The sequence below is a fragment of the Littorina saxatilis genome, linkage group LG17, assembly GCF_037325665.1.
Source record: "Littorina saxatilis isolate snail1 linkage group LG17, US_GU_Lsax_2.0, whole genome shotgun sequence".
Lineage (NCBI taxonomy): Eukaryota > Metazoa > Mollusca > Gastropoda > Littorinimorpha > Littorinidae > Littorina > Littorina saxatilis.
The window spans coordinates 10,728,546-10,756,541 of NC_090261.1; the positions used below are offsets into that span (position 1 = coordinate 10,728,546).

The 27,996-nt window shown below is 40.9% G+C and overlaps 2 protein-coding genes across 3 annotated transcripts in view; one reads left to right on the top strand and one right to left on the bottom strand.

Annotated features, from left to right (window-relative positions):
• Positions 1-12,940, top strand: part of LOC138951707 (glucoside xylosyltransferase 1-like) — a 37,803-nt gene extending 24,863 nt beyond the window's left edge. The window contains exons 5-7 of the mRNA XM_070323269.1: positions 8,442-8,591; positions 9,318-9,499; positions 12,562-12,940. Coding sequence (XP_070179370.1) covers positions 8,442-8,591; positions 9,318-9,499; positions 12,562-12,705 — 476 coding nt within the window. The 3' untranslated portion in view covers positions 12,706-12,940. The remainder of the gene's footprint in view (positions 1-8,441; positions 8,592-9,317; positions 9,500-12,561) is intronic.
• A 726-nt stretch (positions 12,941-13,666) lies between these two features.
• LOC138951628 (glucoside xylosyltransferase 2-like) lies at positions 13,667-27,872 on the bottom strand. 2 transcript variants are annotated; one of them, XM_070323159.1, is made up of 7 exons: positions 27,353-27,866; positions 26,365-26,542; positions 24,381-24,506; positions 22,300-22,492; positions 21,418-21,567; positions 19,264-19,445; positions 13,669-17,794 (listed from the first exon to the last, which is right to left on the bottom strand). In XM_070323159.1, the coding sequence occupies exons 1-7, from the start codon at positions 27,580-27,582 to the stop codon at positions 17,654-17,656; spliced, it is 1,200 nt and encodes a 399-aa protein (XP_070179260.1). In that variant the 5' UTR covers positions 27,583-27,866; the 3' UTR covers positions 13,669-17,653. The 2 variants fall into 2 exon arrangements, with proteins under 2 accessions (XP_070179261.1, XP_070179260.1); XM_070323160.1 differs by lacking the exon at positions 24,381-24,506 and having other exon boundaries at positions 13,667-17,794; positions 27,353-27,872.
• Between the last annotated feature and the right edge of the window lie 124 nt (positions 27,873-27,996).

The following is a 27,996-nucleotide window of genomic DNA, read 5'->3' on the forward strand; positions in this document are numbered from 1 at the left end:
AATAATTTCTTGGTCAAGTTTATTTACATTCTCTGCTAAAGAGCTTTACAGTCAAATCCAATGTTCCACACCTAACCTATAAAACACAACATTCCAAATGAAAAAAATGAAAAAAAATCATTCTCTTGGCTCAGAATTGGTGTTGAATAATTGTAACACAAAGCGATTTACTGAAAATGTTACTTGTCACTCCCTTCAACACTGTCGCCAAGCCAGTCTAAACTGCAGCACGCTGCTTCGGGAGGGACTTTTTCCTTTACACTTTAAATCCAAACACCATCGGCTGCGTAGAAAAATCACTGAAAATGCTGACTCAAAGTCAAACCTTAACCAAGCTGGCCTCCAGGCTCCAGCACAACAACCTTAACCACCTGGTTCCCCTTGTTCTTCGCGAGGCACCACGACTCGGGAAGCTGCTGTACATCACGACACAGTTCTTCAAAGTTGTAGTTGCAACAACCTCTGGCAATTCTGGTGCGGGACGGAATGTCTGAAAAAAAGCAGAACAATAAACCCTTAGTAAAACTAAATTTCTAGAGAAATAAGTCTAACTGTCTATACAAATAGCTGGATGATAGCTATTAATGGCAGTTGATAGACGTTTGAAGTTGAACGATTTGGTGGAGAATAGGTCGACAAGCTCTCTGAGCTCCGGTGAAAGGCAGTTGAAAGGCAGAAAGAACAAGCGTTCTGCAATAAAGCATGCAATTTAGAAGTGACAATGAATTTAAAAACAACAGAAGACATCAAGCATATAGACTATATCAAAACAGAATTATGCAAGAGGGGAGAGAAAACAAATATATTGCACTGATCTTTTTGATGTGTTGATCTGACTTCAGTTCCTGCACCATTTTTAACTTCCATGCATGATGTACATTCAAATCAATCAATGGTTCAGTTATAATATATCACTTATCGGTTATTTCTTGAATATCTGTTGTTCCAGTTCTAAATTTTCATAGTCTTTTACATAGATCTGTCAATATTTTTACTTACTTTTGGCAATTCTTGGAGTTTCTTTTGTGGTGATGCTGTCATCTTTTCAGCGATTGAGATGTCGGTACTTTCCCCCTGAAAAAACAACAACCATGGAATAGAAAGGGTATCTATAAATCTACAGCCGAATTTCTAACATTCAGAAATTGTTCTGTTGCAAATTTGTCGGTTCGCTGAGCTAAAATAGTGGCCGATGTGAGCGAGAATTCTGCAGAAAAACGATCTGCTGATCAGCTTGCGTGCACAGCTTCGGATTTACCAGTGTGTCAGATGCTCTCGCGTTTCAAGTGTTAAAAACAAAAATAATGACGTGCCGTCCACAATCAATCTTTATTGTTGATTCACATGACTCATTTCAATCATCAGCAATGATCTTTTTATATTGCTTTGCTTGCTTTTCACATACCTCAGCCACAAACTCCACCTCCCCTTCGAAATTCTCCTTCTTCTCCATGTGTTGAAAGACTGCACCGGAAGTAAAGTTACTGTCAAAATCGTCTTTTCCGCTTTCCGCTACTTGGTGAGCGCGCGCAACGAGTTGGCGATCCCGTCAATACACATCTATGATCACGGGGGATAACCGGTCAAAGGCCGAACAGAAGCCGAAGGCCGCTCATGACACGTGTGAAGGCAAGTTTTGTCTGTTTTCTAGGTATTGTTTGATTTATGTCGGGATTTAAGGTAAGCTACTGATTCAGCGATGACTAAATTTGTTTCTCGATGCATAAAAAGTCAGGGAGCGATTGATATTTGCCCGTAAATAGCCTTCAAAGCTGAAAATGTCCGCGATCGAGCACCGGAAATGGCTGTTCGATGGGTTTTGCAAGTAGAAATGTGCTTTATTTCACCAAATCAGCTCGTATTTGGTGTGGGTACGGGATTCTAGAGGACGAAGGAGTCATAAGAGGTGCAAAGAAGTGCTATTTGGGAGTAGAATAAATCTTCCGAGACAGTAGACAAGAGAAGGTCATATTTGAGAGATGCGCGTAGGCCGATTGTCTTTCCGACAAGCGAATGATACAGCAGATTAATCATTCGTTTTGACCAGAATCCTGGTCTCTTATCTCTCTCTCATAGTTTCTTTTTGGCCTGTTGGCAAGTCTTCTCTCACTCGTGGAAATAATAGAAAACTGTTGATAACACATGGTACCCGGGGGGAGTGGGGGGGGGGGGGTGGAGTGGCAGCAGATGTTGCCAGGAAGCGTCGTTTTGCACTCTGTGTCTCTGCCCGGGTTTGGGGAGGGGGTGGGGGTGGTTAGTTAGTTAGTTAGTTAGCTGTTGCTTTTCGGGTCCAGCGGACCATAATAGGCCAAATGGGGGTGGGGGGGGGGGGGGTGGCTATTAACGGTTGCCCCTCCATGTCTACTCACCGGGGAGGGGGAGGGGTGTGCCACGGCAAGGAATTGTACGCCTTGAAAGAAAGGGTGAGGGGGCAGCCGCGGACTCTGCCGCTGGTAACTTTGCCGGCCAGCCGACTAAAGAGGAAACTCTCCAAAGTGATGTATGGCAGCATAGTAGCACCAAAAGTAAAATTACTCATTTCATTGCATGATGTCTTATACAAGCACATGTTAAGACAAGCAATTGTAATATACCTGTGAGTCTTAGTAATATCCACATATTATACATTTACTAAAATCTCCAGAAGTTACAAATATCTGTGATAATATAAATGTATGTGCATTTCCTGTAGCCGTTTCTGTTTGTTTTTTAGATCATGCAGAAAAATGGTTTTTACAAGGAGCAAGATCCGAGAAAACCACCGGCAAATACACCCTGGTGCATTCTCTGTAGTCAGGCAAACCTGACGCCCACAAGAAGTAGACCTACATGTTTGAAAAAACAACACTTGTGTGGGTTGAATTAGATACTTTCTGCTGCAGTTATAGAAGTAAATATTCCTTTTGGATAATTTTCCTGACTGCATAACAGCCTCAAACGTTAGAAATAGTCATAGTTGTGCGTTTATATAGGTAATTCCGCATTGATATTTATACATGTCATTGGTAATTAGTAAATTATCAATGTGGAAGTGATATATGTAATTTTTACTTGTGTCGCAATTATGCCGTCATACTATGGTGTCCCCTCCACTGAGGCCAGGGATCTCACCCCCAACCCCCTCAGTTCCCCCTATGGTATCAGTGCCCCCTTAGCCCTCATGTTTACACATTAGACGTGCCGCGTCTGCTATCCAGTTCGCGGTAGGATTAGAATATATATGTCGTGCCGAATTCACGTAATTGCCGAATTCGCGAAATCGGCAACATTTTTGCCCATTTCACGTAATCGGCAAAACGCTGCCCATTACGCGAAATCGGCAGCGTTTTGCCGAAAACGCGTAAAGGCTTGTAAAATGTGCCGATTTTGCGAAATCGGCAGCCCGTTTTTGGCTTTAAAGTTATCAAATGCCTAGGATATCATCACACTTAGACAGCTAGATACTCGAATGGATAAATGTTGCAATAATTGATAAGTTATGGCAAGTTATTGCAAAAAGTGTAGTTTTCGTGCATTACCAGAGTTATGCTTGACACAGACCAACACAGACCATAACAACCACAATAGGGAGGTAACTTCATGTTAATGCAATGTTCTGGTGACAAAAAAAGAAACAGACTGGCTGTCACTTTTGCGAAATGGAAAATGTTTAGGAGCTTTTACGCATTTTCGGCAAAACGCTGCCGATTTCGCGTAATGGGCAGCGTTTTGCCGATTACGTGAAATGGGCAAAAATGTTGCCGATTTCGCGAATTCGGCAATTACGTGATTTCGGCACGACATATATATATATATATGTATACCAAACCGATGTCAAATACGAGCTGATTTGGTGAAATAAAGCACATTTCTACTTGCTAAACCCATCGAACAGCCATTAGGCTAAGCGAGAGAGTTCTCGTGATTGTTTTAATTAAAAAACTCGTTCATAAAAACTAGAGACTAGGTTTCTGGTCAAAACGAATGATAAATCTGCTGTATCATTCGCTTGTCGGAAAGACAATCGGCCTACGCGCATCTCTCAAATATGACCTTCTCTTGTCTACTGTCTCGGAAGATTTATTCTACTCCCAAATAGCACTTCTTTGCACCTCTTATGACTCCTTCGTCCTCTAGAATCCCGTACCCACACTAAATACGAGCTGATTTGATGAAATAAAGCACATTTCCACTTGCAATACCCATCGAACAGCCATTTCCGGTGCTCGATCGCGGACATTTTCAGCTTTGAAGGCTATTTACGGGCAAATTTCAATCGCCCCCTGACTTTTTATGCATCGAGAAACAAATTTAGTCATCGCTGAATCAGTAGCTTACCTTAAATCCCGACATAAATCAAACAATACCTAGAAAACAGACAAAACTTGCCTTCACACGTGTCATGAGCGGCCTTCGGCTTCTGTTCGGCCTTTGACCGGTTATCCCCCGTGTTTCTGTCCTACAGGCTAAATGTTTCGCTTCTTAAGGACAAGATATGGGTTATATGATTCCAGTTTTACGCCCTCACGGCTTTTGGCGAGATACACAAGTGTAGGCCTATGCATGGTTAGGTGGTATCAGCCATCTGCGCTTATGGCAGAATGACCGAGGTCTTTAACGTGCCATTGTGGTGACACGGGGGTGGGACATGGCTTCCGTCTCTGGGTCTGCACATAAAGTTGGCCCGTGTCCGTCCCGGCCCGAATTCGAACCTGCGACCTCTCGATCACAAGTCCAGTGCTCTGCGGGGGCGGACAGCTCCGAAAATCATATAGTATGCAAGCTTTAAAAGCAATCCTCCATGAGGTGTTGGGTGGTAACGGGGGACATCCGGCATGCAAGCCCACCGTGTGGACACGCCCTGGTGCCCATGAACCAACCCCCAGGTATGGGTCACACACACTTCATTAGCTGACCGTGTTGGTTGAAGCTCGCGAGCAGACCTCCTGCAGAGTAACAGGCGCAAAAGAAAACCAGACACCACGCTTTATACTCATCATGGCCATGTTTTGGGAACGAAGAAAAAGAAGAACACGTTAAGGGCAGAATATACCTGCGCAGAGTCAGCGGCACAGACGACGCACTGCATATTATCGATGCTGCGATAGGGATTATGACGAGTACTTGGCCTGTTTTCTTTTCAGCAACGTGTAGCGGGCTGGGATAATCTGCAGTGCGTCGTCTGTGCCACTAACTTTGCGCAGGTATAATCTGCCCCTTAGGGGCTCCGCTCACATATGTAACTTCAGCAGGACAGACGACGCACTGCAGATTATCCCAGCCCGCTACACGTTGCGTGAAAGGAAAACAGGCCAAGTACTCGTCATAATCCCTATCGCAGCATCAATAATATGCAGTGCGTCGTCTGTGCCGCTGAAACTGCGCAGGTATATTCTGCCTTAAACACACAAAGGGACACTAGCGTTCTATATATACATATGGGCAACTCCCAAAAGGTGCCCAAGAGGACACTGAATTTTCATTTTGGGTTTCTCAATATGTCTTTTGTATTTTTGTTATGTTAAATGATTGAACTGTTCAAATTTTTCATTTAAAAGACTGCAGGTTGTCGACATAATGAGAAATTAGTGTTTGATGTGTTGCTTGTAAAACTGTTTCTCGTGACGCACAACATTTTCAGTACTAAAAATGTCATCTAGATCTGACAGGGGGCACCTTTTGGGAGTTGCCCATATATAGAAGAACTAGTTATCCATATTTAAAGCGCTTGTGACTTTTTGTCAGATTTTGTCATTGTATGAGCGCTCTGCCTCGATAATAACAAACTGACGAGGGTGAGTAGGCCTACAACTAACAAAATCAAATTACAAACTCGTTTCGGAGACGAAATTTACTTTGTTCATTCAGCGTCGCTTTTAATGGCCACGAGAAAGTGCCATTTTTTTGCTCCCTTGAGATAGTACGGTACATTAATCGCATCGACAAGTTTGTGTCAGCACGGCGGGACTGGTCGGGGTTGAGGGCGTTTGAAGCCCGGGTAATTCTGTGGTATCAATAGAGGGTAACGTGCTAGATTTAGGTCATAGCACCAGCAATATTGTGCTCGGTGACAAAAGATGGTTACATTTAATGGGTGAGGGGAGTTAGTGGCGAGAGAAGATAAACGCAAGTGGCTCACGTATAGACAGTAAGGGGCAGATTATACCTGCACAAAGTCAGCGGCACAGACGATGCACTGCTGATTATCCCAGCCCGCTACACGTTGCGTGAAAATAAAACAGGCTGTAGGCCATAGGTACTCGTCATAATCCCTATCGCAGCATCAATAATATCAGAGACATACATTGAATCTATGTCTCTGATAATATGCAGTGCGTCGTCTGTGCCGCTGACTCTGCGCAGGTATATTCTGCCCATTAGGGTTGAGGGCGTTTGAAGGTAATTCTGTGGTATCAATATAGGGTACGTGCTAGATTTAGGTCACAGCACCAGCAATATTGTGCTCGGTGACAAAAGAGGGTTACATTTAATGGGTGAGGTGTATATGTGTGTGGGCAGGCGTATGTGTACCTCCACACTGCCTCTCTCTGTGTTATCGTATTTGATTACATAAGCAGCGTATAAGTAATAATTATTATCGTTTGTCTCGTATTTTATATTTTAATGAATTACTGCCTTCCATCAATTTGTTTTTTTACATTTACTTGAATTTACATGTTGCATGTCTTAGACTTGATGCTCTCTTCCTACTATGCGCTTTCGTCCTAGTCTCTCCTTGTGACTGTTAGTACTTTCTTCCCCCTCCCCCTCCCTTTTATCTTCTGTAGATTCTTCTGTTCCTATTTAGTTTCCCATCCCCATTCTTTTAATGTGTTCTTCTGGTTTATTGTTGTTATGTCCACCATTACGAAAATGTGTGTAATTTAGTATTGTTCTGGTCACGTGATATAAGCATTTGCTTGAGTGCGTGTCCTAGCTGTATGTTTTGAACTGTTCATGCGAAGAAATTCTGAATAAAATTTTGTTTAAACCAATGGGTGAGGGGAGTTAGTGGCGAGAGACGATAAAACGCAAGTGGCTCACGTATAGACGTTAATGGGCAGAATATACCTGCGCAGTTTCAGCGGCACAGACGACGCACTGCATAATATTTATGCCGCGATAGGGATTAGGCCAAATAAAAAAAATAGTCTGTTTACGTTAACATAGGCCCAAAAAATAGGGTCGGTAGGTACGTCGGGATTTTTTATTCTCCAAAAAACCCTTATTTTTTTAAGTTATTTTGCCAAAAAACAAAGACTTTTTTTAATTTTTTTAAAATTTTTTAAATTTTTTCCCAAATGCCAAAAAAAAGTCTAGGGCCGCGCGAAAAAATAGGGTCGGTCGGGATACGGTAAACAGACTATTTATTTTTGTTGGCCTTGTGACGAGAACTTGGCCTGTTTTCCTTTCATGCAACCTGTAGCGGGCTGGGATAATCTGCAGTGCGTCGTCGGTCCTGCTGAAGTTACATATGTGAGCGGAGCCCCAAAGGGGCAGATTATACCTGCGCAAAGTCAGCGGCACAGACGACGCACTGCAGATTATCCCAGCCCGCTACACGTTGCTGAAAAGAAAACAGGCCAAGTACTCGTCATAATCCCTATCGCAGCTGAAGTTACATTGGTGAGCGCCAGGCCTTATTAGCCAACCCCTCCACAACCTCCCCCCCTCCCACCCCAAATGTTTGTTTCCGAGGACAAGGTGAAAGACATAAGGGTCGAAAGTCGCGCGAATTGTCTCCCCTAGATGTCGGAGAAGATCACAGGAGCTTGTATCAAAACGCCGGTCGATCTACTCCTGTATGCTTCCTGTACTTCTACTACTAGTATTCACTAAAACGCCGGCTGATACAAGCTCCTATGGAGAAGAGTAACGTTCCTTGTGAAACTTGCAATAGAATGTTGTCCTTTTTAATAACAAATGACTTTGAAAGGTCAGACAAGTTCCAGGGTCGAGAAGAAAAAAAAGGGTCGGTCGAGGAATCAAAAACAATGAATTTGTTCCCCTTACCGACGGGCACAGTGGCAAGAATCGGAAGGTCGCGAGTTCAAATCCCGGCCGCTGCCGCCTGGTGGGTTAAGGGTGGAGATTTTTCCGATCTCCCAGGTCAACTTATGTGCAGACCTGCTAGTGCCTTATCCCCCTTCGTGTGTACACGCAAGCACAAGACCAAGTGCGCACGGAAAAGATCCTGTAACCCATGTCAGAGTTCGGTGGGTTATGGAAGCACAAAAATACCTTAGCATGCTTCCTCCGAAAGCGGCGTATCGGGAGTCGGGAGTCTCAGCCCATGAACAAAGAAGTAGAAGTTCCCCATTACCGGTAATTCCTCTGACCATCTCTCGTCATAAATTAAGGGCACTGTGTTTTTTGCTTCCTTGCTTGTTTGTTGACAGTCTTAGGCTACACTAAATCAATTTCTTCGCAAGAAAACTAAACTGTCACTTTATCTCTACAAGGGTTAAATTCTGGGGTGCTGCTGATGAATCTGACAAGACTGCGAGAAGTCAACTTCACAGGCACTATCGTTCAGTACGAGCAGGAATACGGGAAGAAACTGGCCTGGTTTGACCAAGATCTGTTCAACATCTTCTGTCATTTTCACCCAGGTACTAAGTTACCGTGTTGCCTCTTTCACCCAGATACGTATACATGTGTGTGTGTGTGTGTGTGTGTGTGTGTGTGTGTGTGTGTGTGTGTGTGTGTGTGTGTGTGAGCCAGCCCTATAAGTGGCGAGTATTTTACTTGCCATGGCGAGTAGAAACATGTAACTGGCGAGTAGAAATGTTCATCTACTCGCCAAGTGCGAGTAACGTTGCTGAAACAATTGGTTGGTTTGGAGAGTACAAAATTTGCTCTCTGGCTAGTACATTTTGAGAAACACTGACCAGAGGCTTGTGCAACATTTTTTTGATTTTCAGGGCTGTGTGTGTTAAAGAAAAGCATCTACACATGTTACAGACACATGATGTACAGACCTGAAAACGCTATTTCTGCTCAGATTGAAAGCTAAAGATTGTAACAGAGAGAGAGAGAGGAGAGAGAGAGAGAGAGAGAGAGAGAGAGAGAGAGAGAGAGAGAGAGAGAGAGAGAGAGAGAGAGAGAGAGAGAGAGAGAGAGAGAGAGCTAGAGAGATCCTGGACCGCTTTCGGTTTTTTGGTACCATATCTACTTTCTTGTACCCGTAAGTTTCATTGATAGGTTACTGATTTGTTGCGTCATGTACCTGTTTGCTTTAAAGACATTATTTACTTGTTAGCTTGTTTGGTGGGTTTTTTTTTCTTCAGTCATGGGACTGCTAATTTTGCGTGAATGCATGTACTTGTTTGTTTTAGATCGGCTGTACCAGCTAAACTGCTCCGTGAATTACAGAGGTGACCACTGCACTGACATGCATCGAATACCAAAAAGCGCATGCAAGTCTGCCGAAGAACACGGTGTCAGCGTGCTACACGGCAGTAAACGTGCCTTTCATAAACTTTCTCCTTTCATTGTTGTTCAAAACTCTTTTCGGGAAGTAAGTTATACTTTTGTCGTATGATTGATGTGTTTGTGTGTGTGCATGCCTGTGAAGAATTGATGACAATGTGCGTGTGTCTCTTTTTTCTCTCTCTCAATCTCTCTCTCTCTCGGATGTGTAAAGCGACTTGCAAGTGTATTATTAGAGTTTGCATTTGAAGAAATGAACGAAATTGAGTTCGGGTTATTGAGAAGAGAGAAAGAGACACAGCAATAAAGACAACGACGAACTGGGCAGGATACACAGTCCGACATACACAGAGAGAGAGAGAGAGAGAGAGAGAGAGAGAGAGAGAGAGAGAGAGAGAGAGAGAGAGAGAGAGAGAGAGAGAGAGAGAGAGGAGTGTGTGTGTGAGTGCTGGTGTTGAGAGGGTGGGGGTGGGGGGCGTGATGCAGCGACGTGCGTGTTCTTCCACTCGTTCAAACATGATGCACTCATTAATTATTTGGGCAGACGAGATGTGAAGCGAAAAAATCAAAATAAATATTCACCAACCACGTACATTCCTGACTGATGTGAATCCAGGAAGAAGCGAGTTCCTCATATATATATATATATGCAATCCTCTTGGCAAAGGCAATGGACAAACAAGAGCACAGAAAAATCGCGCGGGAGAGAGGGGAAAACATTTATCCAAATTAATCACACTTTACAAAATAATTTAGCCACACGTGTTCAGGCACAACATCGACTGACTGCGTGGTCACTGAATCGTTCATGTTCGGCGGAAAGATTAGAGACGCTAGACATTTTTGAAGAAAATTTCTTTGAAAGTGTCAACATGTCATTAAACATATATTTTTTGTTGATTTTCCATCGTGCATCACCCAGAATTAATCCTACGAAATCACTGCAGTGGGGAAAAACAGCGCGAGTCAAACTTGTCCATGTCTCATCTCGTCTCGGCGCAAGAATCTCGTTAGTTGTGAAGACTCGGTTGGTTGGAGCACTAGCTGACCTTATAGACAATAATGTTCGCTTTCTACAGCGAATTCAGACTTGTAACTAAGTTGTTTTTGTTTTTGTAATGATGCGTATCCGATATATGGAGTGCTTCACTACTTATTATGTTATACAAAATAAAGTCAGGAAATATAACGTTGGTACTATATTTGACGGGATGTTTTTACATTTAGTCAAGTTTTGACTAAATGTTTTAACATAGAGGGGGAATCGAGACGAGGGTCGTGGTGTATGTGTGTCTGTGTGTGTCTGTGCGTTCGTGTGTGTAGAGCGATTCAGAGTAAACTACTTGACCGATCTTTATGAAATTTTACATGAGAGTTCCTGGGTAGGCCTATGATATCCCCAGACATGTTTTTCCTTTTTTCGATAAATGTCTTTGATGACGTCATATCCGGCTTTTTGTGACACCATCATTTTTCAAACAAATTGATTGAAATTTTGGCCAAGCAATCTTCGACGAAGGCCGGACTTTGGTATTGCATTTCAGCTTGGAGGCTTAAATATTGATTAATGACTTTGGTCATCAAAAATCTGAAAATTGTAATTAATGTTTTTTTTTATAGAATGATCCAAAATTACGTTCATCTTATTCTTCATCATTTTCTGATTCCAAAAACATATAAATATGTTATATTCGGATTAAAAACAAGCTCTGAAAATTAAAAATATAAAAATTATGATTAAAATAAAACTTCCGAAATCGATTTAAAAACAATTTCATCTCATTCCTTGTCGGTTCCTGATTCCAAAAACATATAGATATGATATGTTTGGATTAAAAACACGCTCAGAAAGTTAAAACGAAGAGAGGTACAGACAAGTCGCGTAAGGCGAAAATACAATATTTAGTCAAGTAGCTGTCGAACTCACAGAATGAAACTGAACGCAATGCCATTTTTCAGCAAGACCGTATACTCGTAGCATCGTCAGTCCACCGCTCATGGCAAAGGCAGTGAAATTGACAAGAAGAGCGGGGTAGTAGTTGCGCTAAGAAGGATAGCACGCTTTTCTGTACCTCTCTTTGTTTTAACTTTCTGAGCGTGTTTTTAATCCAAACATATCATATCTATATGTTTTTGGAATCAGGAACGGACAAGGAATAAGATGAAAGTGTTTTTAAATTGATTTCGACAATTTAATTTTGATAATAATTTTTATATATTTAATTTTCAGAGCTTGTTTTTAATCCGAATATAACATATTTATATGTTTTTGGAATCAGCAAATGATGGAGAATAAGATAAACGTAAATTTGGATCGTTTTATAAATTTTTATTTTTTTTTACAATTTTCAGATTTTTAATGACCAAAGTCATTAATTAATTTTTAAGCCACCAAGCTGAAATGCAATACCGAAGTCCGGGCTTCGTCGAAGATTACTTGACCAAAATTTCAACCAATTTGGTTGAAAAATGAGGGCGTGACAATGCCGCCTCAACTTTCACGAAAAGCCGGATATGACGTCATCAAAGACATTTATCAAAAAAATGAAAAAAACGTTCGGGGATTTCATACCCAGGAACTCTCATGTCAAATTTCATAAAGATCGGTCCAGTAGTTTAGTCTGAATCGCTCTACACACACACACACACACACACACACACATACAGACACACACACACACACACACGCACATACACCACGACCCTCGTTTCGATTCCCCCTCGATGTTAAAATATTTAGTCAAAACTTGACTAAATATAAAAAGCGTGCTATGCAGCCCAGCGCAACCACAACCAAGCTAAACAGGCTCGTTAATGTCACCGCCTTTTGCACGAGCGGCGGACTACGGTCATTGTGAAAAAATGCAGTGCGTTCAGTTTCATTCTGTGAGTTCCACAGCTTGACTAACTGTAGTAATTTCGCCTTACGCGACTTGTTTCTGTTGTTTTTGCTTCTGCAGACCTACATTGGGTACAACATTTGTAGGGAGGGGGGGGAGGGGGGCGCTGCAAAATGGACTCAAAGAGTTCCTCCACATTCTATCAAGTTAGTTTAGATTCTATCGTTGGAGAACTGATTAATAACAAATTGTTCACAATGCAAACAGATGTTGACAGTTTAAATGTCTTGCATGTTGTTTTTTGTTTCAGTTCAAGCTTGGGAGCAGTTTAACAACTCTACTGGACAGCATGAAGGCAAAATTAGCGAAGACTAGGTATAGACAGTGTGGTTTCATGTACGATGCCTTCCTAAAACATATAGTGGAGCTTGTTAAGAAAGTGCAACCTTCCTGATACCGTGTATACAGTATTCTTGGGTGCCGCAATAGTGTGTGTGTGTGTAGGGTCGGCGCCAGAGGTGTAGTGGATAAAGTGTATGAGTATGAGAGAAATAGACTCTGTGAGTGTGTGTGTGTGTGTGTGTGTGTGTGTGTGTGTGTGTAAGAGAGAGATGTTGACGGGTGTGTTTGTGTGTGTGTTGCAATACGCTTTTCTGATGATGTGATTTTGCCCGTTTGAGAATAAATTGTGATCTATATACATACGTGTATATGTACCAGATGTCTGAACATTTGTCCTGGTTGTGAAAGACACCAACATGAGCTTTTTGTTTAAACAAAGGCGCTTAGAACTATAAATACCCTTATTGCGCCCACCTTTAATATCAACATTCATTGACAAAAACGGCACACACAAAAACAAATGTAAAAAACGCATAATTTAGTTTATATAGAACATGCACAATTAAAATGTTACTCCTCAATCCTTTCTCGGGAAAAAAGACACAAGGTTCAGATGTAGAACAACTTTTGTCTAGGCCAAAAAAAAAAAAATAGGTCTGTTTACGGTAACCCGACCGACCCTAGTTTTTTCGCGCGACCCTAGACTTTTTTTTGGCATTTGGGAAAAAAAAAAGAAAAAAAAAATCTTTTTTTTTTGGCAAAATAACGTAAAAATATGGTTTTTTGGAGAAAAAAAAAATCCCGACCTACCGACCCTATTTTTTTGGCCTATGTTACCGTAAACAGACCTTTTTTTTTTGTGGCCCTAGCAGACTCACAGTGTTCTACTTGTTTTCCTTTCCATCTCTCCTCCTTCACCTTGCCCTGCCCCCCAACCCGGTGTAGGATCCGGTCCGGTCCCCCCTCTGAAGTAGTCCCCCGGGGGACCAATTCGTGGCAAAAACTGCTCTATAATGGTCCCCCCTTAGACATCCAGCCTCGTTTTTCTTAGGCATTTAAGCCATTTTCAATCTATATCTTCGTCCGGTATTATGTAGTGCACAGACACCAATCTCTTTGACTATATTTTGCAGAAAATAAAATAGATCTGATTTATAATGCCGTTCAACAGAAAAATCACATGAAATAAAATGAATAATAAATAAATACTGATAAGAAGAAAGGAAACCAGTCTCTGATTCTTTCCTTTCTTTTCTCTGAAATTGCTGGTAACATTACTAACATTGTAACAAGAAAAACGAGGCTGGATGTCTAAGGGGGGACCATTATAGAGCAGTTTTTGCCACGAATTGGTCCCCCGGGGGACTACTTCGGAGGGGGGACCGGACCGGATCCTACACCGGCTCATCCCAACACCTTATTGTCCCCACCACCCGCCGTCTTCTTTTCGTCTTTCTCGGGAGGAAGAGGGGAGAGAACTGGAAGTGAATTAGCCAGGGTGTTAAGCATATCAGCAGCAGACAACCGCCCTGTTGTGTTGGGATAAAACACGTTTGTTTGTGTGTGTTTTTTGCTTTTCAGAATGCCCTTTTTGTTTCCTCCACATGACTGTATACATTCATCTTATATATACAAAAACCTTCCCTCACAGTATTTAATTTCTACTTCATGCAGTTTACTATCTATCTATATCTCTGTCTGTTTGTCTGTCTGTCTCTCTCACACACGGGCACCCCCAAACACACCCACACCCACAGGGACACACCCACCCATCCCCTCACACATAAATAATTCTATCTACCTTAAGGCTGGAGTATACACCTGAGGCCATATTTCAAAGTGGTTAGGCAGTTTTAAAGGTTTGTTTTTATGTTAGTTCAGTGTTTTGTTTATCAGGAAAAAACAAAATGAATAGATCTTGTCGCGCAAAATTTTGAGATAACGACTGAAGTTTGAGCATAGGTATGAGATTTTTTTCACGCAAACCCTACTGAAGAATTTGTGATATTTTATTGTGAATATGTTAACAAAAAAACAATCGGATGATCACAAACTGAAGAAGAGAAATAGGGAAGCAAAATAGAACATCAAACATAAAGAGTTTACAGGTGAATTTGGAAAAAACCTGTATGTATCCATTTTTGAAGCCCAATTTGAAGCATGGAACACAGTCAAACATAAATTAAAAGTGTTAAAGTGGTTACAGTGTTCAGAAATAGTGTTAAATAACAAGTTGAGTTATCCCTCTTCACAAATTTTAAAAGAAATACACCTCTTGTCGCGCAAAATTTTGAACTGTGATGCTTTTACTACCCCCACCCCCTACTCATTTTTCAGAAAAGAGTGCATATTATCTTCCAAATAGACAAGCAAGGTAGTCAGATGATCAAAACTTAAAAACAGAAATAGGGAAGCAAAATAGAACATGCAACATACAGTGATTTAACTGGTGAATTCAGAAAAAAACCCACTTTTTTTACTCATTTTATTAGCTGAATTTAAAGATTGGAAGACAGAAATAAATAAATTAAAAGTGCAAATGTGGTTACAGTGTTCAGAAATAGTGTTAGATGCCAAGTTGAGTTATCCCTCTTCATCACAGTTAAAAGAAACGCACCTCTTGTCGCGCAAAATCTTGAACTGTGATGCTTTTACTACCCCTACCCCCTACCCATTCTTCAGAAAAGAGTGCATATTATCTTCCAAATAGAAAGGCAAGGTAATCAGATGATCAAAAACTTAAGAACAGAAATAGGGAAGCAAAATAGAACATCCAACATAGTAATTAGACTGTTGAATTCAGAAAAAACACACTTTTTTACTCATTTTATTAGCTGAATTTAAAGCTTGGAAGACAGGAAAAAAACATTAAAAGTGCTAATGTGGTTACAGTGTTCAGAAATAGTGTTAAATACCAAGTTGAGTTATCCCTCTTCATCACAGTTAAAAGAAACACACCTCTTGTCGCGCAAAATCTTGAACTTTGATGCTTTTACAACCCCCACCCCCTACCCATTTTTCAGAAAAGAGTGCATATTATCTTCCAAATAGGAAAGCAAGGTAATCAGATGATCAAAAACTTAAGAAGATAAATAGGGAAGTAAAATAGATATCCAACATAGTGATTTAACTGTTGAATTCAGAAAAAAACACTTTTTTTTCTCATTTTTGAAGCTGAATTAGAAGTTTGGAAGACAGAAAAAATAAATTAAAAGTGCTAAAGTGGTTACAGTGTTCAGAAATAGTGTTAGATACCAAGTGGAGTTTTCGCTCTTTATCACAGTTAAAAGAAACACACCTCTTGTCGCGCACAATCTTGAACTGTGATCCTTTTACTACCCCCGCCCCCTACCCATTTGAACACAAAAGAGTGCATATTCTCTTCCAATTAGAAAAATAAGTAATTTTAAGCAACTGGACATTTTTAAAATACATCTTTTCTGTCAGTCCAAGGATTGCTTAGTCCATTAAAAACAAACAGACTAGGATTTAGCGCACCCATTTTAAAAAAAAGTTAACATAATTGATATATCAGACTTTTTTATGCAATTACTACTGAAGATTCCAGACCAAGTAAAACAATCATTTTATATCCTTTGTCACATTTGTTAAATTTTGTTTATCAATCTATCTATAGCGAGTCTTGTCTCTTTGTGTTATTTTCAAGAATTCTATATCCTGGCAAAAAAAAATTAAAAATCCCTACCTACCTACCCTATTTTGTTCACCCATGTTATTAGAAACAGACAATTTATTTTTATTGGCCTAAAGATCTTGAAACATTTGTTTTAATAGAGAAATAACAAGTACAGCCCTTAGCTGTGTCACTCAAATTTCTTTGTCAGGCTGAAACTTAGCTGTTGCGTTGAACTCATCTACACACTCACGTTACTCACACAAGTATACAATTCTACCCACAGAGGCGTTTGGGGATGGGGGTCTCGCACTCGGGCGAATCACACCACAAAATACAAAGTATAATGTACACAGATTTTTCTATTGAACCAAAAAGCAAATTAAATCATGAATAAATCAATCAAGCAAAACGTCCACACAATGACACACTCCCTCTCGGTTCACACTGCGCTCTGGGCGTGCAAACTTGGCAGCACGTATACCGTTCCGACGCCGTTTGTCTTCCTGCAAGTTCAGCACAGGCACACGATTGTCCAAGAATCGCAATAATCCTCGTGAATGTCACAGCAGGCATAGTAAAGTTACGTAGAAAAGTCCAAAAGGGTGCGTTAATGGTGGTAATCCGGCACACCCACAAACACACACACACACACACTGACACACACACTGACACACACACTGACACACACACACACACACTCCGGTTTGGTAAGTTACCTGATAAATGTGGTTCTCAACTCACAAGACCAATTTGTCATCTTCCAGTGTGAAATTCAGATCTGCCCCAAGTACGTGCAATAAAATGTAGAAGCGATAATCTTTGTCATCAGTCCGATGTCTTTTACTATCCAGAGCAGGGATGAACACACTTTTTCATCAGCAGTTTGTTATGTTTATCCGCAGACTGCTTTCCATTACTTGTCTGTTTTAGATTGACTCGTAGGGTTCTTCAGCCAGGCAAGAAGTGCTTGTTTACTGACACGTTCTCACGCACGACATGTCGTAAATGCAAGTTCTAACGATTGTTTTTTATTGCACTGATAGAGAATGTCGATAGTTGTAAACTTCTGCCATTTCCTAATGTTTATTTCATTATTTTGCATACGGATATGGCTAATAAGTGGATAATCTGTTACGACACGAAACGCGTTCTAAATCCGGGAAGGGAGGTGTGTCCTACTGCCTTAACACGCAGTCACACACACAAAATCCAAGCCAATCCCCACACAACCACCTCCAACACACACACACACACACACACACACACACAGGGACACACATACCCATCCCCTCACACACAAATAATTCTATCTGCCTCGACACGCAGTCACACACACAAAATCCAAGCCACTTCTACCATCCCCACACAACCCCCCCCCCAACACACACACACACACAAACCCATCCCTCCCAACATACAGGGACTATCTCATCATAAAATGTCTGAGAAATATCATGGGGAGGTGATCACAAGATGACTTTTTTCTGTGGTTCTCTCGTATTTTGAAGAGTTCCCCTTGCAGAGGTTCGAGTAAACCGCTGAGTAGATTGTCCCCAAGTTTATACTGAAAAACAAAACAAAACATCCAGGTATCAAAACACCATGACACAATTCTTTGTTTAAAGTCGCTTAAAGTTAAACACAAGCTTAAATGCATTCGCACTTTATGTGCCTATTATGCTTTAACATTAATAACAATAACACTAACAAATGAAAATTAACCAGTAAATGTAATGTTCCGTTTTGTCAATAATAAAGGTTCCAAGTCACCACATGGTCCATTCCTTAACGTGGTGTGGTGGTTTGCGTGTCTCGGTGACCCTAAGAGCTATGCCAGCGGGAGTGTAAACTCCTGGCAGGGCTTCCCAAGCTGGACAGGTCGAAGGGTAGAGGCCAGACTAATATGGACCAACCTTGTGCTCACAGGGCAGGTCCTTGGGCCATGAGCTAAGGGTGAGGTAACCCTGACAGAAACCTCGAGTGCTGAAGACGTATGTGTTGGGCCGCACGGCGCACTCCAACAAACCACAACACTACGCATCAACTGCCATTATGACACTTGGAGACAAGGTTCCAATGACCCACCAGTCTTGGTTTTTTATTCTGAATTTTGGAAAGTTAGCAGTCTATCTGATTTTGTATCCATTAAACACCAACAATAACAAACAATTTATTGTCCATTAAAATGAATACATTAAAATGGAAAATTGTTTTTGACACATCTGACCTGCCTGTGAAATCAAACAATAATACAGACAGGTTCATGTATTTTTTAACAATTTTCTTATGTTGGAATGTAGATCTTTCAATGTTGAAATTGTATCTTTTTATTCATCTTTTTATTCATAGTTTAGATCTTTCAATGTTGAAATTGTATCTTTTTATTCATAGTTTAGATCTTTCAATGTTGAAATTGTATCTTTTTATTCATCTTTTTATTCATAGTTTAGTATTTTGCAGAGCGGAGAGCACAGAATTATTCTGTGGTTTGCTCTTTATAAGCTTTCATTATTATTATTTTCGTTTTGCCAGCAACACAATGATAACATAATTACAGTGATATTAGTAATTAAAAAATAAATAAAACAATAGGTTACATCCAGAAAAAACCCAGACCAAACCACACTAATTGGTTTAAAATGTTCCCAAATGCTCTGCATACAACTTTACTTAAGCTAAATTTGAAGGATCTGAGAAACAAAGGGAAGTAAATGATTAAATGCAAACAAATCGTGCGACAAGAGTAAGTTAGACTTATATGTGGAACCAACTGAGAGAACAACAAGCATTGAAATTAACAAGCAACTTTCATGCTCAATTTTGAAAGTTTAACTCAATAATGATAACAACAATAACAACACTTTATTATCCATTAAAACGAATACTTCAGAAATGGAAATGTGAAGGGTTTTGTTTGTTTGTTTGTTTGTTTGTTTGCTTAACGCCCAGCCGACCACGAAGGGCCATATCAGGGCGGTGGAAATGTGAAGGGAAAAAAAGACATAGAAGAATATAAGTGGTGAAACGCTCTACCTTTTCAAACGCTCTATACACAGCTTTGAACGAAGGAACATTTTTAAAGGACCGCTTGCTGCCATGAAGCAAGTAAGCACCATTCCATTCTGCAGATTTGCAAACACTGCCAGATGTTGATTCCCTCGACTCACAGTGATCCACTCTGTAGTTCATGGAGCAGTCCATCACATACAGCCGCTCTGAAAGTAGTGAGAAGTCTAGTAGTGGAGGGAGATGGATAGACTGACTCAAAAGTAATAATTATAGTAATAATAATAATAATAATACAGTGGAACCCCCCTTTTAAGACCTCCAAAAGTCTGAGAAAATCCAGTCTTAAACAGGAGGGAGTCTTAAAATGGGGGTACATTTACAGAGGTTATGAACAGAAAGTCTAATAAAACAAGGTCTTAAAAAGGAGAGAGTCTTAAATTGGGGGGTCTTAAAAGGGGGGTTCCACTGTAAATAACTTTTCTATAGCGCGAGTCCCATCAATTAGCTCCAGGCGCTTTACAAATTCATTCTTAAACAAAACAGCACAAATTAAACCAGCATACAAAGCATTCTTCTTCTTCTTCGGCGTTCCAGGATTTTTGGCCTCAGGTCAGACTTCAAGTTTTGTAGCTTGAATAAAGCTCAAATAACTGAGATAAAACAGCAACAACCAAAGCACTAAACTAACTGGGCAAACAAACAGAGGGATGGGCACAGCTGCACGCGCGCACTACAGAAACACACACACACACCCACAAACTTATATACAAAAATACATACACATACAAAATGGATTAAAAAAAAACAGACGGCTAAAATCATTTGTGTCTAGTTTCACAAGCTTGAATAGACAAGCACACACACAAACCTACACATAAAAACACATAAACATGCAAAATGAATGAAAAACAGACAGCTTTGATCATGTGTGTCTGAGTTCATGAGCTTGAAAAGACACACACACAAACTTATACATAAAAACACTCATACACATACAAAATGCATGAAAAACAGACAGCTTAAATCATTTGTGTCTAGTCTCATGAGCTTGAAATAATGAAAAGGCTTGTAAAGGGGATATAGCTCAGTTGGTAGCGCGCTGGATTTGTATTCAGTTGGCCGCTGTCAGCGTGAGTTCGATCCCAGGTTCGGCGGAAATTTATTTCACAGAGTCAACTTTGTGTGCAGACTCTCTTCGGTGTCCGAACCTCCCCCCGTGTACACTACATTGGGTGTGCACGTTAAAGATCCCACGATTGACAAAAGGGTCTTTCCTGGCAAAATTGCTTAGGCACAGTTAATAATTGCCTACCTATACCCGTATGACTTGGAATAATAGGCTGTGAAAGGTAAATATGCGCCGAAATGGCTGCAATCTACTGGCCGTATAAAATTTCATCTCACACGGCATCACTGCAGAGCGCCTAGAACTGTACCCACGGAATATGCGCGATATAAGACTCATTGATTGATTGATTGATTAAAGAACAGAACAGCATTCTATTCAATGCAAGGCTCGTGCTGCGATACCGGCAAGCATACCAACAGGCCAAGCAGTATCATATGAGGCTTATATCGCGCGTATTCCTTGGGTACATTTCTAAGCGCAGGGATTTATTTTTTATTTTATTTTTAAGATATAAGATGTGTAACTGCATGTGAAAAATTGCTACAGTGGAACCCCCTTTTAAGACCTCAAACAATGTGAGAAATTCAGGTCTTGAAAAGGAGGGAGTCTTAATTAAAACGGGGGTGAATTTACGGAGGTTATGAACAGAAACAAGGTCTTACAAAGGAAGGAGTCTTAAATTGGTGGGTCTTAAAAGGCAAGTTCCATTGTACATGTGAGTCCAGGGGCCAAGTGCTTTTATATATAAGGCAAAAAAAAAGAAAAAAGGTCTGTTTACGGTAACATAGGCCAAAAAAATAGGGTCGGTAGGCCGGGATTTTTTTTTCCCCAAAAAAACCCATATTTTTAAGTTATTTTGCAAAAAAACCAAGAATTTTTTTTTCTTCCCCCAAATGCCAAAAAAAAAGTCTAGGGTCGCGCGAAAAAAATAGGGTCGGTCGGGTTACCGTAAACAGACTATGTATTTATTTTTTTTGGCCTAATGTGTACCTGTGGAAAATCGTTACATACGAGTCCTAGGGTCTTTGAATAAGAGCTGAGGCAAATACCTGGGTGAAAGTGGCAGTAAATGTTGATCAGATCCTGGTCAAAGAAGACAATGTTCTTCTCATATACCTGATGGTACTGCACAAGCGTTGATGACCAGTTCACCTGTCTCAGTCTTGTCAGGTTCATCAGTATCACACCTGAATTCAAACCTGTCAAAAGACGTGTAGTGTAATTAATTAGTCATTTGACAATATTATATATTATATATATAAACAACACAATAAAAAGTCCAAAACCAAGCCAGAATGTCGCATCTTTTTAAATCCAAATTTTCGGCCCGCAGGCCTTCTTCAAGGTGCACAGACAATTTGGATTTAAAAAGATGCGACATTCTGGCTTGGTTTTGGACTTTTTATTGTGTTGTTTAAATAAGCTTTTTTAAGTTTTAAAAGGTTTTCCAGCCTTCATTGTGTGGAGTGGTGCAGAGAAAAAAGAGTTTCTTGAATTCTATATATATATATATATAGCTTTTCTGCTGTTTATTGTTTACTGTTTTGAAGCAAGAATTTGAAATGCAAATTAAGGTACAAGAACAAATTCTTAAAAACTACAATTGAAATAGACAAATACTCTTGAATATTGTGAATGACTTTTGTTTTATCATCTTTTAAATTTGAGTTTTTATTATTTTCTGTGGAAATTATTATGCAAAATCTGGCAATAATTCAGCTGTGCATGTGTCGCAATCTGAGATCTGTCCCGGCATTTACCTGGGACAAGATCATCTCTCCCCTTGGACACATACCAAACATCACCTGTCTCACCTAGCTGCTCTCTGTGCAGGGTGGCCATTATTTTGATAGAACATGGTTTGATAGACAAAAAAAATAAAGATTCTGAAAATCTACTGCTAAGGAGCATAATATTATATACAGACTCACCAAAGGGACCAAAGTATGGAATCTTTGAGCTCTGATGGTACCAACTAACGGTGGGGTCCTCATGTTCGGGAACCAGTGCCAGCATCTGAGTGGAGTTGAAGCGCGAGAAGTAGTTCCACATCTTGTCCAGGGGAGACAATAACACAGCGTCCGCGTCCACATACACCAAGGCGTCTACATCCCTCAGCAGCGACTGGAACATGATGACAGCGATCTTGAAAAAAAACATTCTATAAACAAGGATTGAGAATCATGGAAAGGTGTCCACTACACCACGGCGTCTACATCCTTCAGCAGCGACTTAAACGTTATGCAAACAGGTCAATCGTTTGACAATGCGAAAAGAGATTCATTATAACCAAAGGGAAGTAAGCTCTCTAAATACATACGACAAGTGTAATGCAGTAAGCGAGAGTTATCCGGAACCCATCTCCTGGCCCCTGAGAGAATAACAAGGATTGAAATGAACAATCCGTCGCGATATAACCTTCGTGGTTGAAAACGACGTTAAACACCAAATAAAGAAAGAAATGAAAAAGCGACTAGATTTGTTAGCCTTAGCAGAAACATGGCACCAAGAGATGAGAAAGTCATGCTGTAAACTGTGATTGAGAATAAGGATTCATGTTTGTCAGCAGTTTCTGAAACATGGCGCCAACAGGTGAGAGTATTCATATACAGCAGAACCTTCCTCCTAAGACATAAAAATCTGAGAAAACCAGGTCTTAAAAAGGAGGGATTCTTAAAATAGAGGTATATTTTCTGAAAAAGTAAGGATGTGGGGGCGGGGATTTTTTTAAATCAGGGGTACAGTGGAACCGTCCTTTTAAGAACCCACAATTTAAGATCGACCCTCCATTTTAAGACCTGGTTTTCTCAGACTTTCTGTTCAAAACCTCTGTAAATGTACCCCCATTTTAAGACTACCTCCTTTTTAAGACCCAAATTTTGCAGATTTCTGGAGGTTTTAAAAGGGGGGTTCCACTGTACTACACGGGAGTTTCAAATGTCTTTAATTCTGTTTGACTCTTTTGTAAGCAGCCATCGAAACACGGCAGCAACAGATGAGAACAAATTCAGCAGTGAACTGTCAACAACAACAACAAAAGAGTAAGAAATAGATCTGTCAGCAGTGACTGAAACAGGCAATAGAGAGGAGTGACAATGGTAAAGACAGCAAACTGTAACAGTATAAGGGAGTACATGTCATTTCTTTCAGTGGTGACTACAACACCGCGCCAACAAGTGTAACAGTCTTCAGCAGTGAACTGTGACTGAGAATGTGGGATTATCATATGTCAGCAATGACACTTGGTAACACACACCAACCCCCCCCCTCCCCCGCAAAAGGAAAAATGGTGAAAAATAATAATTATTCAGAAAACTGTGACTGAGATAGTTAAAAATTCATTAAAATTAAATATTTAAAAATAAATGTTGGTGAAACAATAATGCAGGTGGGGATGGGGTCTGATAACGAGGGACTTAAAATGGGGTTCCACTACAACATGAACTGATACAATGGAACCTGCCCTGGCGACCACCTCTTGATAACGACCACCTGCCCACAACGCCCATCCCAAAGAAACCTTGAGATTCTTTGCAGTATAATTAACCTTTCCATAATGGCCACATGTCAATAAAGACCAGGGCGGGGATGTAGCTCAGTCGGTAGCGTGCTGGATTTGTATCCAGTTGGCCGCTGTCAGCGTGAGTTCGTCCCCACGTTCGGCGAGAGATTTATTTCTCAGAGTTAACTTTGTGTGCAGACTCTCCTCGGTGTCCGAACACCCCCGTGTGTACACGCAAGCACAAGCCCAAGTGCGCACGAAAAAGATCCTGTAATCCATGTCAGAGTTCGGTGGGTTATAGAAACACAAAAACAGCATGCTTCCTCCGAAAACGGCGTATGGCTGCCTAAATGGCGGGGTAAAAAACGGTCATACACGTACAATTTCACTCGTGCAAAAAACACGAGTGTTCATGGGAGTTTGAGCCCACGAACGCAGAAGAAGAAGAATAAAGACCACTTTTGGGTGGTACCTCGTGTGGTGGTTGTAGACAGGTTCCACTGTACTTACAGGAAACAGGAGGCGCTGAGAAGCACAGGGGGCAAACTTGTGTTTCCAGTTCTGCATGTCGGGGTATGTGTCGGGGTAGAGTCTCAACTCTACTCTCTCCAGGTAGGCTGAGGGCCAGGACTTAAACTGCACAAAAAGATATCATGTGTATTAAAAAATAGGGATATCATTTGGCAGCGATATTTAGGCAAAACGAAGAAACTCTCGGCATAATTTCGACAAAAACTGTTTTTCTAGCAGGTGTGCCCAAACATATTTCTTTTTGTGATTAAAACGACACTGAGAAACAACTTAAACTTGGGAAAACTGCCCAAATCTGTGTTGTACATAATTTCAGCAAATTTGCTCAAACTGTTTTGAATAAGTGTATTCTAGTAACATCCCTGAATTTGGGACCATTTCTATATGCAACATGCAACCTTTTGTATAGCACAATACATGCAGACTCAAGCTTCAAGGGCTAAGTTGTTCTCAATTTAAAATTCAAGTTTTCATCCAAGTGGGCTAGATTGTGAAACCAACCCATAAGGCTATACAGTGGAACCCCCTTTTAAGACCCACAAAAATCTTAGAAAATCAGGTCTTAGCAAATCGCGTAAGGCAAAATTACTACATTTAGTCAAGCTGTGGAACTCACAGAATGAAATTGAATGTAGTCCGCCGCTAGTGCAAAAGGCAGTGAAAGTGACGAGCCTGTTTGGCGCGGTAGCAGTTGCGCTGTGCTTCATAGCACGCTTTACTGTACCTCTCTTCGTTTTAACTTTCTGAGCGTGTTTTTAATCCAAACATATCATATCTATATGTTTTTGGAATCAGGAACCGACAAGGAATAAGATGAAAGTGTTTTTAAATTGATTTCGAAAATTTAATTTTGATCATAATTTTTATATTTTTAATTTTCAGAGCTTGTTTTTAATCCAAATATAACATATGTATATGTTTTTGGAATCAGGAAATGATGAAGAATAAGATGAACGTAAATTTGGATTGTTTTATACATTTTATTTCATTTTTTACAATTTTCAGATTTTTAATGACCAAAGTCATTAATTTTTAAGCCACCAAGCTGAAATGCAATACCGAAGTCCGGCCTTCGTCGAAGATTGCTTGGCCAAAATTTCAATCAATTTGATTGAAAAATGAGGGTGTGACAGTGCCGCCTCAACTTTTACAAGAAGCCGGATATGACGTCATCAAAGACATTATTTTATCGAAAAAAAGAAAAAACGTCCAGGGATATCATTCCCAGGAACTCTCATGTAAAATTTCATGTAAAGATCGGTCCAGTAGTTTAGTCTGAATCGCTCTACACACACACACGCACAGACAGACAGACACACACACACCACGACCCTCGTCTGGATTCCCCCTCTATGTTAAAACATTAAGTCAAAACTTGACTAAACGTAAAAAGGAGGGGGTCTTAAAATGGAGGTTATGAACAAACAGTCTGAAAAAGTAAGGTCTTAAAAGGAGGGAGGTCTTACATGTGTCTTAGAAGAGGGGTTCCACTGTACATGTAGTTATAAGGAGACTATACTTTGCATTGCCCCAATGTGATTATAAGGCCAGCTCTGTGACAATTAACAGTCTAATCTGAGTTAAAGGTACAAGGAACCTAGTTATACAAAGAAAAAAAACCTCACAGGTAGCTAACATTTCAAGGTCAGCTTCAAAACTAGGTCAGTAAATTTGCTTCAGTACAGAGAATGTTTTCTTCCCCCCCCCCCCCCCCCCCACACACACTTTCTGAGCAGCTTTTTGTTCCGGTCGAAAAGTGGTCAGGTAGAGCACACACACACAACCACAACCATCACTACCACTGCTACACAACATCACCACCATAATGGCAAAGCTTACTTTCTTTCTTTATTTGGTGTTTAACTCGTTTTCAACCATTCAAGGTTATATCGCGACGGGCAAAGCTTACTGCATAATACATTTCAATACACAATAAAACACAACCCACGATTGATCCGTTTACCTCTTTTACGAAAAAAGAATGCTGCTTTGTGTCAGTGAAGATATAAAATACTATGAAGCTGGTTGTCAAGGCAACGGCTGATTTGATAAGAACCAGGGCTTCTCCTGATCTCTCCCCACAGGCTACAACTGCCAAGTGAAGTCTGCTTCCATTTGTCGTCTGCATCTGCTTGCCAGTTCTGTTGGACATTTGACATTTAATATTTGGTTAAATATTATCAAGAACATTTCGCGGACTCATTTTCTTTCATTCTGCTTTGATCTGACTAAGCTTTGAATAGTTTATGCGAAGTTCAAATTCTCACATGAGATGCTTACGGCTTAGTTGCATGTGTGTTTATTTTGCGTACTCAATGCTTGGAAAACCAGCCTGATAGTGATCAAAACTAAACACACAAACATTACACCACACACAGTGACACACACATTCCTGCACTTCACACACACACACACGTGACACACTCACACTTCATGCACACAATACTGGCACAGTGGTGCACACACACACACACACAATGACACACACACAACTAAATGACACACACACACTGACACACACACTTCACTGCACACAATACACACAAAACATACCGTGGCGCGCACACACACAATGACACACAGACACAAATGCCACTCACTCGGTGACTCACCTGCACACAATGACACACACACCTACACACAATGACACACACACCTACACACAATGACACACACACCTACACACAATGACACACACCTACACACAATGACACACACACCTACACACAATCATGTGACACACACACCTACACACAATGACACACACACCTACACACAATGACACACACACAATGCCACTCACTCGGTGACTCACCTACACACAATGACACACAGACACCTACACACAATGACACACACACCACTTAAACACATCCTCATAGGCCAACCTGTCGTCTTCACAACGAGCACATCACAACATACACACCACCGACACTCAGCACATATCTCACCTGTACACACATGGTATCAACCCTGAATCCTTCTTCCATGTACACGCACAGACAGGTACTGTCAAATTGCCATCAAGACGAAAATGATCGGGAAAGGGCAGAATGAGAAAGCTGTCTCTGTTGTACGATGTCGCAGTTAGAAAGTTATACAGCAACACAATCCACATCACACACGCGAACACCATGAAAAACAAGACTGCCTTGTATCGAGACATTGCCGCCGAGTGCATTTTGTCACCGTACAACCACAATAATATCGACGCATGAACCGGTTCCTACACTTCGGAGAATTTCAGTGCACGCTCTGGCCTGCATGTCGCCGACATAGCAGCACGATCTTTAAAAGTAGCCGCACGTGACAATTGTTTGTTGTTCGATTTCTCACGGTCACGTTTTGGTTGACTGGTTCATTTTAGGCTCCCTCGCTCAATCAGCTCACGGTTTTGCGCTGCTTGCTGTCTCTTGCGACCTGCAAACACTGCCGCGAGTCCCGAGAAAATCAACACACCACAGGCACATGCATGATGCTTGCGGTTGGTGATCAGTGGTTCCTGTTCCCCAGGTTCATAGCCTTTTTAGGGACTGTTGTGTTGGTTATGCGATACCGGGCGGGGGAGGAAGGGCACCTGGCCACACGGGAGGGG